The sequence below is a fragment of the Lucilia cuprina genome, chromosome 6 (assembly GCF_022045245.1).
Source record: "Lucilia cuprina isolate Lc7/37 chromosome 6, ASM2204524v1, whole genome shotgun sequence".
Classification (NCBI taxonomy): Eukaryota; Metazoa; Arthropoda; class Insecta; order Diptera; family Calliphoridae; genus Lucilia; species Lucilia cuprina.
In genome coordinates this window covers 41,195,088-41,209,225 of record NC_060954.1, presented here as the reverse complement: position 1 = coordinate 41,209,225, position 14,138 = coordinate 41,195,088, and the positions used below count along the sequence as shown (strand labels likewise).

Below are 14,138 nucleotides of genomic sequence, written 5' to 3'. Positions count from 1 at the left end.
TATCTAAACGAAAACAATTGATGTTTATTGTTTACTCTTATGGTTTTTATATTAATTGCTTGTTTTTGTTGTAATTTATTTTTCTTATAGGAAAAATATATTTTTACAATTTCTTGTTTTAATATTTTCACAATTCATTGACTCTTAAGACATTGAAAATATACACAATATCACTCAATACTGACTTGATTTGATTGCATTGCATCCCTTATCATCTCTCTTTATTTTCGAATGTTTAAATAGCATTTCTAAATGTATTTCAGAAATTTTTTTTAAATTATAATTTACTAAAATTTAAATAACATTTCCAAAATTTTTTGAAATACTATAAAAATTTGTAAAATAGTTTTAGAAAATTGGGAATAAAACTTCTGAAATACAATTAAGAATTTTTAAAATATAATTGGATATGGTGTTAATTAAGTATTAAAAATATATTTTAACTATTAAAACATTGTATGTTTTTTCCCGCCAAAATGTCAAAAGTTTTTTGATTTTAAGTGTAATTTACTCTAATACTTTTATGGTTTCTTCAGTCTACATTTAAACCACATTCAATAATGGGGTATTTTGGGAAGGGGGTGGTGTATAGGAAATAAGTGACACGGTTTTGAAAAACACTCTACTGTCGATTTGTTGAAAAGTGTCGTTTAATGTCAAACATAGGCCAACAAAATTTGAAAAAAAATCGAAATCTTGAAATCAAGTAAGACATTTCTAAAGGATTGAGCAGTGCTGAGATATCATATACTGAAATTTTGAAAAAAAGACAATTTTTGGCCCCTTTTGAGAACATATAACTGTGCCAAAGTAACTTTATTTGTAAAATGTTTAAACTTCAGTACACGATATCTCAAATCCCAGATGTAAAGAAAATTCAGGGGGGGGGGGACTCAGTCCTTTAGAAAAAGTATACTTAAGTTATGTTCAAAATACTGATCATTATAAACATTGCTTTTAAAATCTGATATAAACTTGATGACGATCGTTAAAGTCTTTATCGCATCTGTTGTAAACACTATAGAAGCGTCTAATATTCGTTGTTGAAACATATTATTTGTTTAGTCTATCCATCATATCAATATGCAAATAGAAATGCTCTAAAGACACTCTAAGCTACAAACATAATTACGAAAAAAAAAAACAAAAAATGTACATATGACAAATGCCAGTAACTGTCTCGATTATTTCAGGTTTTATAACCTCAGATTAAGAATATGTAACAATAGAATAGTCTGTTACCAACTTTTCATGTTAGAACATTAAGTTTTTCTCGTTGGTGTATTGTTTCAGTCAAACGTGAATTCATTTACTGGCTTTAGTCTAATCTCTATGTTTAATTAATTGTTGCTGCAACAACAAATATTTTTTTAATCTATAATTTAATATTTTTTCAAAAAATCACTTCATTCCTTACGCATCTTCGAAAGAGTAAAGAACTGAAAAACAAAATCAAAAAAAAAAAAAAATAAGAAAATTAAATAAAAGTGATAAGAAAGTAATATTTTTAAAAAAGTAAAAGTGTAAAGAAGTAACAGAGCCATTTAATACATACAAATTTTTAAAAAAAAACTTGAAAATTTTGAACCAAAAAAAAAAATGTCGGAAAAAATCGTAAAATCCACCGGTAATGGTATAAATCTATCAATGCCTCCCATGAAAGTGGCAGTTATTGGTGCTGGTTTGGTAGGTGTTTATTAAAAAAAAATAATTAATTAATTAATTAAGCATTAAAGAGGGATCCTCTTTAAATCATACAATTTTTATAAAATCTCGAAGACTAGCTGTACCCAGCGTGCTTTGCTACCCTTAAAGCAATATACATAAATAAAACTCCACTTCATGATTTTGAAGATTCTAACTGTAATAGTTTTCCAGATACACAATTTGTTACAATTTGCCAATTTTTCCGAATGTTAATTAAGATTTTAATCGATGAACATTTTTAAAAAACCCAATAGTTTTTCAGATATACGAAACTTTTTATTTAATTCATATAAAAGGTGCAAAGCCCCCATTGAAAGTTCGCCCATTATTCTCTTAACGTTTACGTGAATGTCAATGATCTTCGAGTAGAATTTAAAGATTCTATCTCTAATAGTTTCACAGATATAAACATTTTTCTATTTAATTCATGTGGGAACTCCCCAGATGAAAGACTGCCCTTTTATCTCCAAAATGTTCGGAAGTAGAATAAAGTTCTTCTTGCAAAATTTTTAAGAATCTTATTTTATTAGTTTCCCAGATGAACGAACTTTTGTATTTAGTTTATATGGAAGGTGACAAACTCCCCCATTGATATTTCTAAATGTTCACATGAATGTCAAAGTTCTTCAATTAAAATTTAAACATTCTAGCTCTAACAGTTTCTCAGATATAAGAATTATTCCATTTAATTTATATGAGGACTCACAGCTCCCCAGATGAAGACTGCCCTTTTATCTCGAAAATGCTCAGAAGTAGAAGAAAGTTCTTCTTGCAAAATTTTTGAGAATATTGTTTTATTAATTTCCCAGATAAACGAAGTTTTGTATTTAGTTTATATGGGGGGTGCCGAGCCCTCCATTGAAAGTTCGCCAGTTATTTTAACATTCTAGCTTTAACAGTTTCTTAGATATAAGATTTTTTTTATTTAATTTTTTTGAGGCTCCCAATGAAGAATTTCTGCACTTTTTTTTTTGTAAACCTTTCAAAGAGTAGTTTCGGATATTTAATGGATTTATTGTGATTTCATAAAAAGTGTGAGAGACTAGTCGGCCCACGATCGTCTAAAACTCTCAAAAACATTTGAGCTCAAACCACATCAAGTTCCTAAGTGCCGGTCCACACTAGGAAATTTTTTTGAGGAAACTTTTGATTTTGTGTGAGAGAAAGAGAATAAATATCATTTATCTCTCTCGAGGTACGGAGTTTTCCTTACTCGAAAACTTGTTTTGTTATTCTTCTCGAAAACTGAATGTAAGGGGCAACTTTTCAGATTCTAACTCGGAACAACTCAATCCTTTAGAAAAGTATACTTTGGACTTTGGTTTAAAAATTCATTGGCCTATCTTATATATCAAACGGTATACAGCTCCTAACAGTTACAGAGATATCAAATTATTTCCAATAAACGAAAATTGAAATACCTAGGAAGTGGTACTATTTTTCTGAATGGTGGATCCGAGTAGAACATGAATATATTTTCGAAATTTGCCAAACACCTTAAAAATCTTGAGTTACGTATAAAAAACCGATTTTCGTACCTTGAAGCACTTATAAGTCAGTAATATAGTTGATTTTGAACCGATTTTTAGTTTCCCCACGGATTTAGAAAGCAAAAGCTGGTGCCTTTATAACAACATATAAAACGTTTAAGAAACCAGGATTTGTGTGAATTTCATCAGCAAACCTATTTTTATTTTAGTTTTGTACCGTTGTCCAAGCTTGGAGATGCTTTTTGAAAGTATTTTATATAGGAACCGTACTGTATATTAAATGATTAGAAACCCATGTCTATTCATGAAAAAAACGCAACTTTGATTTTAAAAGTTCTTTAGCAATTGACGACATTATTGATCTTTTTTCTAATACAAAATTATTTATAAACTGATTTTCTAAAGGATGCTTTATATGGGGAGTCAAATATGGGCCGATTTTCGAAATATTTGGTGTAAGGATTTATGTTTATATAAAAATTATTTATGCTGAATTTCATCGTGATATTAATATTTAGAGGAGAATTATGGAATTCAAGTCATTTTGTGAAGGAGGGTTTGTATGGGGAATAGGATCAAATAAGGTCCAAACAAAACAAAAATCGCTATAAATGAGTTTGCTGTAATCTTCTATGGTACTATTTGATTCTAGTTCCCATACAAACACTCCTTCAGAAAATGACTTGAATTTCATAATTCTCCTCTTAATATTACGATGAAATTCAGCAAAATAATTGTAATATGAACATAAATCATTACACCAAATATTTCGAGGATCGACCCATATTGACACCAATACAATCAATGAACAAGTAATGAATTTTATAACAACTGATATGGATAAGATAATTATTTAGGCGGAAGGTCCTCTTATAAGAATCGTTTAAGTTATATAGTTAAATGTTTCCTCGGCACACTCTAAAGCACAAGGTGTAAAATTATATAATCTAACAGTATTTAAACAGAGTTATCGTTCATAGGGGACTATAATAAACATAAACACAGATGATAATATTTAAAAAATCTTTTGATAACGTTTACTACTTGTTTACAGGTGGGTTCATTGGCTGCTTTAAATTTTGCTCGACGCGGTCATGAAGTTCATCTCTATGAGTATCGTGAAGATATACGCACTTCTCAGCTGGTACAGGGACGTAGTATTAATTTAGCTTTATCGCAAAGAGGACGCAAAGCTTTAGCCGAAGTGGGCTTAGAGGAACTAGTGTTATCGACAGCTATACCAATGCGTGGACGCATGTTGCATGATATTAAGGGTAATCGATCTGTGGTACTATATGATCCCTGTACCAATCAGTGTTTATATTCAGTGGGACGTAAACATTTAAATGAAATTTTATTAAATGGTAAGGGAGAAACATTTGATGGTGGTTTTATAGCGAAATTGAATTTGAACTTTTCTCCGTTTTAGCGGGAGAAAAATTTCCAAATATTCATTATCATTTCGATCATAAATTGAAATCGGCTAATTTAAGAGAAGGCGATATGGTTTTCCAGCAGTAAGTTTTTATAAATTCTTTTTCAAAATAAGATTTTTATATTGTTTTGCATTCATAGCCCCTATACAGAAGATTGTTCGGAAGCTTCAGCCGATCTTATTGTTGGCTGTGATGGCGCCTTTAGCTCTGTGCGTCAACAAATGGCAAAAACTTTGGGTTTTAATTTTTCTCAGGAATATATTGAACATGGCTATTTGGAATTGTGTATTCCGGCTAAAAATGATGAATTTCAAATGCCTCCTAATTATCTACACATCTGGCCCAGAGATGAATTCATGATGATAGCTTTACCCAATCAAGATAAATCATTTACCGTGACCTTATCCATGCCCTTCAGAGTCTTTGCTAGTATTAAAACACCCCAAGAACTAGTGGAATTCTTTAAGCGTTATTATGTCGATGCTTTGCCATTAATCGGGGAGGAATGTTTGATTAAGGATTTCTTTAAATCGAAACCCCAACATTTGGTATCAATTAAGGTAAAAGAGTTTTTTTTGGGGATTAATCATTTATTATTAAGAAATAATCTTTTATCTTATTTATACAGTGCAATCCTTATCATTATGGTGACAAAGCTTTAATTTTGGGTGATGCTGCCCATGCTATGGTTCCCTATTACGGTCAGGGCATGAATGCTGGCATGGAAGATTGTACCTTATTCTTCTCGATACTGGGCCAACCACAAATGACTATTGGCAAAGCTTTAGAACAATTTACCGAAACCCGTTGTAAGGATGCTCATGCTATATGCGATCTGGCTATGTATAATTATGTGGAGGTACGAATTCCTATTCCCTATTACTCTTTAAACTCTTTCTATTCTCTTATACTTATTCATATATTTTTATCATTTCCAGATGCGCGACTTAACCAAACGTTTCTCTTTTAAATGTCGCAAAATTTTGGATACAACACTGTTTCGTTATTTTCCCACCTTCTGGGTGCCTTTGTACAATAGTGTCTCGTTTACCAGCATGCCTTATAGCAAATGTATTGCCAATCGTAAATGGCAGGATGAGGTAAAATTCTTAAGGATTTTCTCTTTTTTTATAAATTTTATAATTTTTCTGTTTGCAGTTTCTTTCAAAAACGTTTTATGTTATTTCCGCTTCAGCTCTGGTTTTGACCGCTACTGTATTTATAGCTAAAAATTATGATTTTAAATTTAGTTTTTAAGTTCATATGTTTGAAATGTATGTTTTGAAAGTAATTAATAGTTATTGTAGGTTTAATAAATACAAATTAGTTTAGTTTAAATGTTATATCAAACTTTTGTATTTTTAATTATTGCAAAAAAAAACCTAGAATAAAGAAGGAAGAGATGATAAAGTTTTTAGTATAATATAAAGACGACAAAGTCTGTGGTATGAAAACTGTAAAGTGTTTAGTAGAAAGATTGTAAAGACTTTGGAATTAAGACTATTAAGTCTTTAGTATAAAGACTGTAAAGTCTTCAGTATAAAGACTCTAAAGTCTTTAGTATAAAGGTATATAGACTGTAGAGTCTTTAGTATAAAGACTGTAAAGTCTTTAGTATAAAGACAGTAAGAGTCTTTAGTATAAAGACAGTAAAATCTTTATTATAAATTGTAAAGTCTTTAGCATAAAGACTGTAAAGTCCTTAGTATAAAGACTGTAAAGTCTTTTGTATAAAGACTGTAAAGTCTTTAGTATAAAGACTGTAAAGTCTTTAGTATAAAGACTGTAAAGTCTTAAGTATAAAGACTGTGAAGTCTTTAGTATAAAGACTGTGAAGTCTTTAGTGTAAAGACTGTGAAGTCTTTAGTATAAAGACTGTGAAGTCTTTAGTATAAAGACTGTGAAGTCTTTAGTATAAATACTGTGAAGTCTTTAGTATAAAGACTGTAAAGTCTTTAGTATAATGACTGTGAAGTCTTTAGTATAAAGACTGTGAAGTCTTTAGTATAAAGACTGTGAAGTCTTTAGTATAAAGACTGTGAAGTCTTTAGTATAAAGACTGTGAAGTCTTTAGTATAAAGACTGTAAAGTCTTTAGTATAAAGACTGTGAAGTCTTCAGTGTAAAGACCATAAAGTCTTTAATATAAAGACTGTAAAGTCTTTATTATAAAGACTGTAAAGTCTTTAGTATAAAGACTGTAAAGTCTTTAGTATAAAGACTGTAAAGTCTTTATTATAAAGACTGTAAAGACTTTAGTATAAAGACTGTAAAGTCTTTAGTATAAAGACTGTAAAGTCTTTATTATAAAGACTGTAAAGTCTTTAGTATAAAGAATGTAAAGTCTTTAGTATAAAGAATGTAAAGTCTTTAGTATAAAGACTGTAAAGTCTTTAGTATAAAGACTGTAAAGTCTTTAGTATAAAGACTGTAAAGTCTTTAGTATAAAGACTGTAAAGGCTTTAATATAAAGACTGAAAAGTCTATTTTAAAGATTATAAAGTATTTAGTATAAAGACTGTAAAGTCTTCAGTATAAAGACTGTAAAGTCCTTCGTAAATAGATTTTAAGTCTTTAAGTCAAAAGTTGTAAGGTCCACGGTCTCTATAAAGTCTTTAGAAGAAAGACTGTATAGTCTTAGCTAATATTTCATTAGTGGACTAACACAAATTCATTAATGCTCAATAATGTTATTAATGGTTTATTGTATGAATTTTGTATGGAAAATGTGCGTAATAAACCTGAAATATGCTATTAATATCTCTATGAATATAGGTGTTATTCATCTTCAAGTTTTCCCAATAACTTAACATCTTAATTTAAAAAATCCCTTTATTTAATAATTTCCCACTGCACTTAAATTTCATTTACAACTAAATATTTCCTTAAACAATTTCAGTTTATACTCGGCCGCTACTAAAATTACACGTTGCAATCCGTCGTTCGTTAAAAAAATTAAAAAAAAGATTCAGTGAAACGGTTTGAATTTTAATAAAATTTATAAAATATTTAGTGCTTTAATATAATTTAATAAAATATCTATAAAAATCATAAAAAATATAGTTTAAAATATAGTTTTTCATTAAATAAATTAGCAAAAGAAAAAAATTGCGAAGAAAAAATGTGTATACGTAAAAGAGTTTTTGTTGGTTTAGCTGTTGTTGTTGTTTTTCTTTTTTTTTGCCTATTCAAAAGCCCTTTGCGCATTGGTATGTGTGATTGTTGGGTGAGAGAGTGCAACGGAAATGTGTTAATACGTTGTTGTTGTTGGTTAAAGCTTTAACATAAATAATGAAAAGGAAATGAATTTAATTCCTCGGTAAAAGAAAGCAAAAAGCTAAAGTGTTTGTGGGTTTTATTTTTAAATTAAAGTTAATGCTCAGAGAGTTGCCATTTAATAAAATAACATAAATTAAACGGTAAATGGTTCGGGAACGGTTTAAACAAATAAATAAAAATTATGTTAATGTGATTTAAAAATCTATTACAAAGGTAAGTGGAATAAATAGAAAAATTTTAGCAATAATTTTAAAAGGTATGCTTACAAGGGTGTTAACTCGGTGTTTTATCGCTTCACTACCGGTTCTCTGACGGGTTTTCTAATAACCAATTTTTTGCTATTAAAACCCCGGTTTCAAATCTAGTTCAGTTCTAGTTCAGTTCTAGTTCAGTTTTCGGTAAGTTCTAGTTCAGTTCTATTTCAGTTGTAGTTAAGTTGTAGTTCAGTTCTAGTTCAGCTCTAGTTCAGTTCTAGTTTAGTTCTAGTTCAGTTCTAGTTCAGTTCTAGTTCAGTTCTAGTTCAGTTCTAGTTCTAGTTCAGTTCTAGTTCAGTTCTATTTCAGTTCTAGTTCAGTTCTAGTTCAGTTCTAGTTCAGTTCTAGATCAGTTCTAGCTCTAGTTCAGTTCTAGTTCAGTTCTAGTTCAGTTCTAGTTCAGTTCTAGTTCAGTTCTAGCTCAGTTCATGTTCAATTCTAGTTTTGTTCTAGTTCAGTTCTAGTTCAGTTCTAGTTCAGTTCTAGATCAGTTCTAGTTCAGTTATAGTTCAGTTCTTGTTCAGTTCTAGTTTAGTTCTAGTTCAGTTCTAGTTCAGTTCTAGTTCAGTTCTAGTTCATTTCTCGTTCAGTTCTTATTTAGTAATAGTTCTAATTCAGTTATCATCGAAACTTTTTATTAAAATAATACTTTTATCGAAAATTATTTTTATTAAAATAATATTTTTATGGAGAAATTTGTTTATTAAAATATTTTGAATAAGAAATTTCTTTTAAAGAAAATTAAATTTCTGTAAAGGAAATTTTCTATATAAAAAACATTTTCTTGGGTACTATTTGAGATTCCAAAATGTTCTTTTTGATATTATATATTAACTAAATAATAAAGTTTTATACATATGTAATATACATATACTATACCCTTCTCACGACGATGAAGGGTATTAAAAAAGGAATAATACATATTTTATGTAAATTAATTAATAATCATAATCTACATCAGCCACTGGCACCGCTACAGGTATTGGAACTGGCACAGGTAGTGCTCCATAACCTATTACACCACCACCACCAAAATGACCATAATAGTTAACGTCATGAAAAAATGGACGCCTATAAAAACGTGGACCATAACCGAATCGTCTACCAAAAGCACGATAACGTCGAAAACCTCCTCTGAATCCTCTTCTTCGCTGACACCAACATAAATTTACATCAAATATTACAAGTATTATGAACAATAGAAGTAAATTGTGTTTTAAAATATTCATAATTTTAGAAAATTTTAATGAAAAGATGTTACTGCAAATAATTCGAAATTAATACTAAATTAAATATTAAAAATATAAAAGATATTTACGTATTTTTTGTTGTCTATTTAATATATATGTTTGAACGAGAACTTGTTAATTAAAAGGTTTTCCATTAAAATCCATAAAATGGTCCATAGAAAGGCGAACGACGATAGGGGAAAGGAACAAAGCCTCCCCCACCTATAAAGCCATAACCTCGTCCTCCACCATAACCAAAACCTCGACCACCACCTCTACCTCCGCCAATTCCAAAAATATTCTAATTAATTAGAATATTTATACTAATTAATTGTAAATTTTCAAGACTGTGAAGTCTTTAAAGTCTTAAGTATTAAGACTGTAAAGTCTTCAGTATAAAGACTGTAAAGTCTTTAGTATAAAGACTGTAAAGTCTTTAGTATAAAGACTGTAAAGTCTTTAGTATAAAGACTGTAAAGTCTTTAGTATAAAGACTGTAAAGTCTTTAGTATAAAGACTGTAAAGTCTTTAGTATAAAGACTGTAAAGTCTTTAGTATAAATACTGTAAAGTTTTTAGTATAAAGACTGTAAAGTCTTTAGTATAAAGACTGTAAAGTCTTTAGTAGATAGACTGTAAAGTCTTTAGTAGAAAGACTGTAAAGTCTTTACTATAAAGACTGTAAAGTCTTTACTATAAAGACTGTAAAGTCTTTACTATAAATACTCTAAAATCTTTACTATAAAGACTGTAAAGTCTTTCCTATAAAGACTGTAAAGTCTTTACTATAAAGACTGTAAAGTCTTTACTATAAAGACTGTAAAGTCTTTACTATAGAGACTGTAAAGTCTTTACTATAAAGACTGTAAAGTCTTTACTATAAAGACTGTAAAGTCTTTACTATAAAGACTGTAAAGTCTTTACTATAAAGACTGTAAAGTCTTTACTATAAAGACTGTAAAGTCTTTACTATAAAGACTGTAAAGTCTTTACTATAAAGACTGTAAAGTCTTTAGTATAAAGACTGTAAAGTCTTTAGTATAAAGACTGTAAAGTCTTTAGTAGAAAGACAGTAAAGTCTTTACTATAAAGACTGTAAAGTCTTTACTATAAAGACTGTAAAATTCTTTACTATAAAGACTGTAAAATCTTTACTATAAAGACTGTAAAGTCTTTAGTATAAAGACTGTAAAGTCTGTAAAGTCTTTAGTATAAAGACTGTAAAGTCTTTATTATAAAGACTGTAAAGTCCTTATTATAAAGACTGTAAAATCTTTAGTATTAAGACTGTAAAGTCTTTAGTATAAAGACTGTAAAGTCTTTAGTTTAAAGACTGTAAAGTCTTTAGTATAAAGACTGTAAAGTCTTTAGTATAAAGACTGTAAAGTCTTTAGTATAAAGACTGTAAAGTCTTTAGTATAAAGACTGTAAAGTCTTTAGTATAAAGACTTTAAAGTCTTTAGTATAAAGACTGTAAAGACTTTGGTATAAAGACTGTAAAATCTTTAGTATAAAGACTGTAAAGTCTTTAATATAAAGACTGTAAAGTCTTTAGCATAAAGACTGTAAAGTCTTTAATATAAAGACCGTAAAGTCTTTAGTATAAAGACTGTAAAGTATTTAGTATAAAGACTGTAAAGTATTTAGTATAAAGACTGTAAAGTATTTAGTATAAATACTGTAAAGTCTTTAGTATAAAGACTGTAAAGTATTTAGTATAAAGACTGTAAAGTATTTAGTATAAATACTGTAAAGTCTTTAGTATAAAGACTGTAAAGTCTTTAGTATAAAGACTGTAAAGTCTTTAGTATAAAGACTGTAAAGTCTTCAGTATAAAGACTGTAAGGTCTTTAGTATAAAGACTGTAAAGTCTTTAGTATGAAGACTGTAAAGTCTTTAGTATAAAGACTGTAAAGTCTTTAGACTGTTAAGTTTTTAGTATAAAGACTGTAAAGTCTTTAGTATAAATGCTGTAAAGTCTTTAGTATAAAGACTGTAAAGTCTTTAGTATAAAGACTGTAAAGTCTTTAGTATAAAGACTGTAAAGTCTTTAGTATAAAGACTGTAAAGTCTTTAGTATAAAGACTGTAAAGTCTTTAATATAAAGACTGTAAAGTCTTTAGCATAAAGACTGTAAAGTCTTTAATATAAAGACCGTAAAGTCTTTAGTATAAAGACTGTAAAGTCTTTAGTATAAAGACTGTAAAGTCTTTAGTATAAAGACTGTAAAGTCTTTAGTATAAAGACTGTAAAGTTTTTAGTATAAAGACTGTAAAGTCTTTAATATAAAGACTGTAAAGTCTTTAGTATAAAGACTGTAAAGTCTTTAGTAGAAAGATGTAAAGTCTTTAGCATAAAGATGTAAAGTCTTAGTATAAAGATGTAAAGTATTTAGTATAAACACTGTAAAGTCTTTAGTACAAAGACTGTAAAGTCTTTAGTACTAAGACTGTAAAGTCTTTAGTACTAAGACTGTAAAGTCTTTAGTATGAAGTCTGTAAAGTCTTTAGTATAAAGACTGCAAAGGTTTTAGTATAAAAACTGTAATGTCTTTAGTATAAAGACTGTAAACTCTTTAGTATAAAGACTGTAAACTCTTTAGTATAAAGACTGTAAACTCTTTAGTATAAAGGCTGTAAAGTCTTTAGTATAAAGACTGTAAAGTCTTTAGCATAAAGACTGTAAAGTCGTTAGTATAAAGACTGTAAAGTCGTTAGTATAAAGGCTGTAAAGGCTTTAGTATAAAGGCTGTAAAGCTTTTAGTATAATGATTGTAAAGTTTTTAGTATAAAGGCTGTAAAGTCGTTAGTATAAATACCGTAAAACTTTTAGTATGTAGACTGTAAATAAAGCCTTTGGTATAAAGTCTGTAAAGTCTTTAGTATAAATACATTTAAGTCTTTATATTAAAAAACTTTGTGTCAAAAAGTATTTATTATAGGAATTTAAATTGAAAAATTCTTAAATTACACATGCCTTTGACTCCTTTTGATCCCGTTTTTCATAAACTTTATCTTAAAACTTATTCCATATTTAAACATCAATATTTCCACGATAAAACAAATAATACTAAATACAATACCGATGGCTAAAATAATCCAGGCCACTCTAAAATAATATAAATTCAAAGGATCTATAGGATATTCATCTTCTAGTAATTCAAAAGATTCATTACTTAATGCTAAAATAAATGCCTCTTCTTCCCAAAGTTTCCATAGGCCACTTTGTGCAATATACAAAATAAACATATCCAAAGAATTCAAAAATTTTGCATTGAACTGTATAGGATAAGTGCTGAAGACCTTACCAAAGCAAATGTCCGATAGTTGATAAATGGGTTGTATGAGATGTTCCTGTAGCTGCGACATAAATATCCATTGCGTTTGTGTGACAACATAAGCGAAAGAGCGATTTTTTTGTTTGATTTTTTCCGAAATATTTGAGGGAGCCGTTTCTTTTAATAGCTTCGATATAAGAGTTAAATTTACGTATATATTATTTCTCAGATCCTCAAGAATATTGCTGGAAATGAGAATTTGTATATTTGCTTCCAAAGCGTCATCGATGGTTTTAATATACGATTGAAATACCGGTCGCATATTGTACATCGTTAGAAAGCTGCAATAATAACTGGACATTATAAAGCCCATTATTATGACTAACGTGTAAAATAATTGCAACCTTAAAGGTATATTATTAAAACGAAAACTTGCATTGGAACAGTACATAACGAGAGACATACTGTATAGTAGATTACTGCCATACGAGTGTGTGGGATGTTTGAGATATGTCATGACATACGCCACGTAAAACACCGATATAAACATAAATGACCAGATATAACGGCCAAATGGCCAGACTATATACCAATATCTGGGTAATTCATCCTTTGCCGGTACCATTACACAGGTATCAGAAAACTCCAGGGGATAAGAAAAATTGATCTGAGCAAAACAACTTTCATAAGTAGCGGTGTGCAGGGATATATTATAGAAATTCAATTCCATCTTTTTTTGTATATCCGACATCTTAATATTGTTTTCTTCCACCAATTCCAGAGTATAGTTCATGTAAGTAGCAAACGATTCAATAACTTTGGCATATGGTCCGACCAGAATTTCAGTTCCCTTAAAGGTTTGATACTTATAAACTTTAGGTATTTCTTCCTGATATGGTGATCGCAAAATATCCATTATAATGTTATAGTTCTGCTGATGGTTTCCTCTCGAAGTTTGCACTGCAATGTTTTGGAAAATTTCTTTTATAGTTTCCTTGGCTAATTTGTCGGTGTGAATGTGATCAAATATTTGCAATGTTATAAAAAAGTCTTAATGGCTATTTACATTTGAAGTGGGTATTGATTTATAATTTTGTATAATAGAAATCCATTACCAATAGAGTGAAGCTTTGTAATTGTCCCTTTATTAGCGGTAAAGTCGTTACAATAAAGACGCTAAAGTCTTTAGTATATATACACTAACGTCTTTTGTATAAATACGCTAATGTCTTTAGAATAAAGACGGCAAAGTCTTTAGTATAAAGACGGCAAGGTTTTTAGTATAAAGACGGCAAATTCTTTAATATCAAGACCAGGGATGGAATAGAGATTTTGTTTCAGTATAAAAAAATATTTCAGAGAGTACTTTTTTGGATCTCAAAGTACTTAGGTTAGGTTGATAGGAGGATGTGTACTGCATCAAATCCGAAGAAATGCACCTAGGCAACAATCGGGCCTGTTGTGCGCT

The 14,138-nt window shown here is 29.3% G+C and overlaps 2 protein-coding genes across 2 annotated transcripts; one reads left to right on the top strand and one right to left on the bottom strand.

Moving 5' to 3' along the window:
• Nucleotides 1-1,266: 1,266 nt before the first annotated feature.
• Nucleotides 1,267-5,983, top strand: LOC111689037 (kynurenine 3-monooxygenase). The gene is made up of 7 exons (XM_046955324.1): nt 1,267-1,686; nt 4,252-4,561; nt 4,627-4,714; nt 4,773-5,193; nt 5,262-5,492; nt 5,572-5,733; nt 5,792-5,983. Exons 1-7 carry the CDS (start codon nt 1,600-1,602, stop codon nt 5,888-5,890), a joined length of 1,398 nt encoding a protein of 465 aa, XP_046811280.1. The 5' UTR covers nt 1,267-1,599; the 3' UTR covers nt 5,891-5,983.
• A 3,565-nt stretch (nt 5,984-9,548) lies between these two features.
• On the bottom strand, nt 9,549-13,586 carry LOC111689036. Its single transcript, XM_046954098.1, has 2 exons — nt 12,471-13,586; nt 9,549-9,695 (listed from the first exon to the last, which is right to left on the bottom strand). Exons 1-2 carry the CDS (start codon nt 13,584-13,586, stop codon nt 9,549-9,551), a joined length of 1,263 nt encoding a protein of 420 aa, XP_046810054.1.
• Between the last annotated feature and the right edge of the window lie 552 nt (nt 13,587-14,138).

What these genes read in the sequence shown, in the direction of transcription:
- LOC111689036 (XM_046954098.1), bottom strand. Translation starts at nt 13,586, where the DNA reads ATGGATATTTTGCGATCACCATATCAGGAAGAAATACCTAAAGTTTAT. An exon ending in TTATTTTAGCCATCGGTATT is followed by an intron (nt 9,696 to 12,470) that starts GTATTTAGTATT and finishes CTAATTAATTAG; the next exon opens with AATATTTTTGGAATTGGCGG.
- LOC111689037 (XM_046955324.1), top strand. Translation starts at nt 1,600, where the DNA reads ATGTCGGAAAAAATCGTAAAATCCACCGGTAATGGTATAAATCTATCA. An exon ending in CAGTTATTGGTGCTGGTTTG is followed by an intron (nt 1,687 to 4,251) that starts GTAGGTGTTTAT and finishes ACTTGTTTACAG; the next exon opens with GTGGGTTCATTGGCTGCTTT. An exon ending in AAATGAAATTTTATTAAATG is followed by an intron (nt 4,562 to 4,626) that starts GTAAGGGAGAAA and finishes TCTCCGTTTTAG; the next exon opens with CGGGAGAAAAATTTCCAAAT.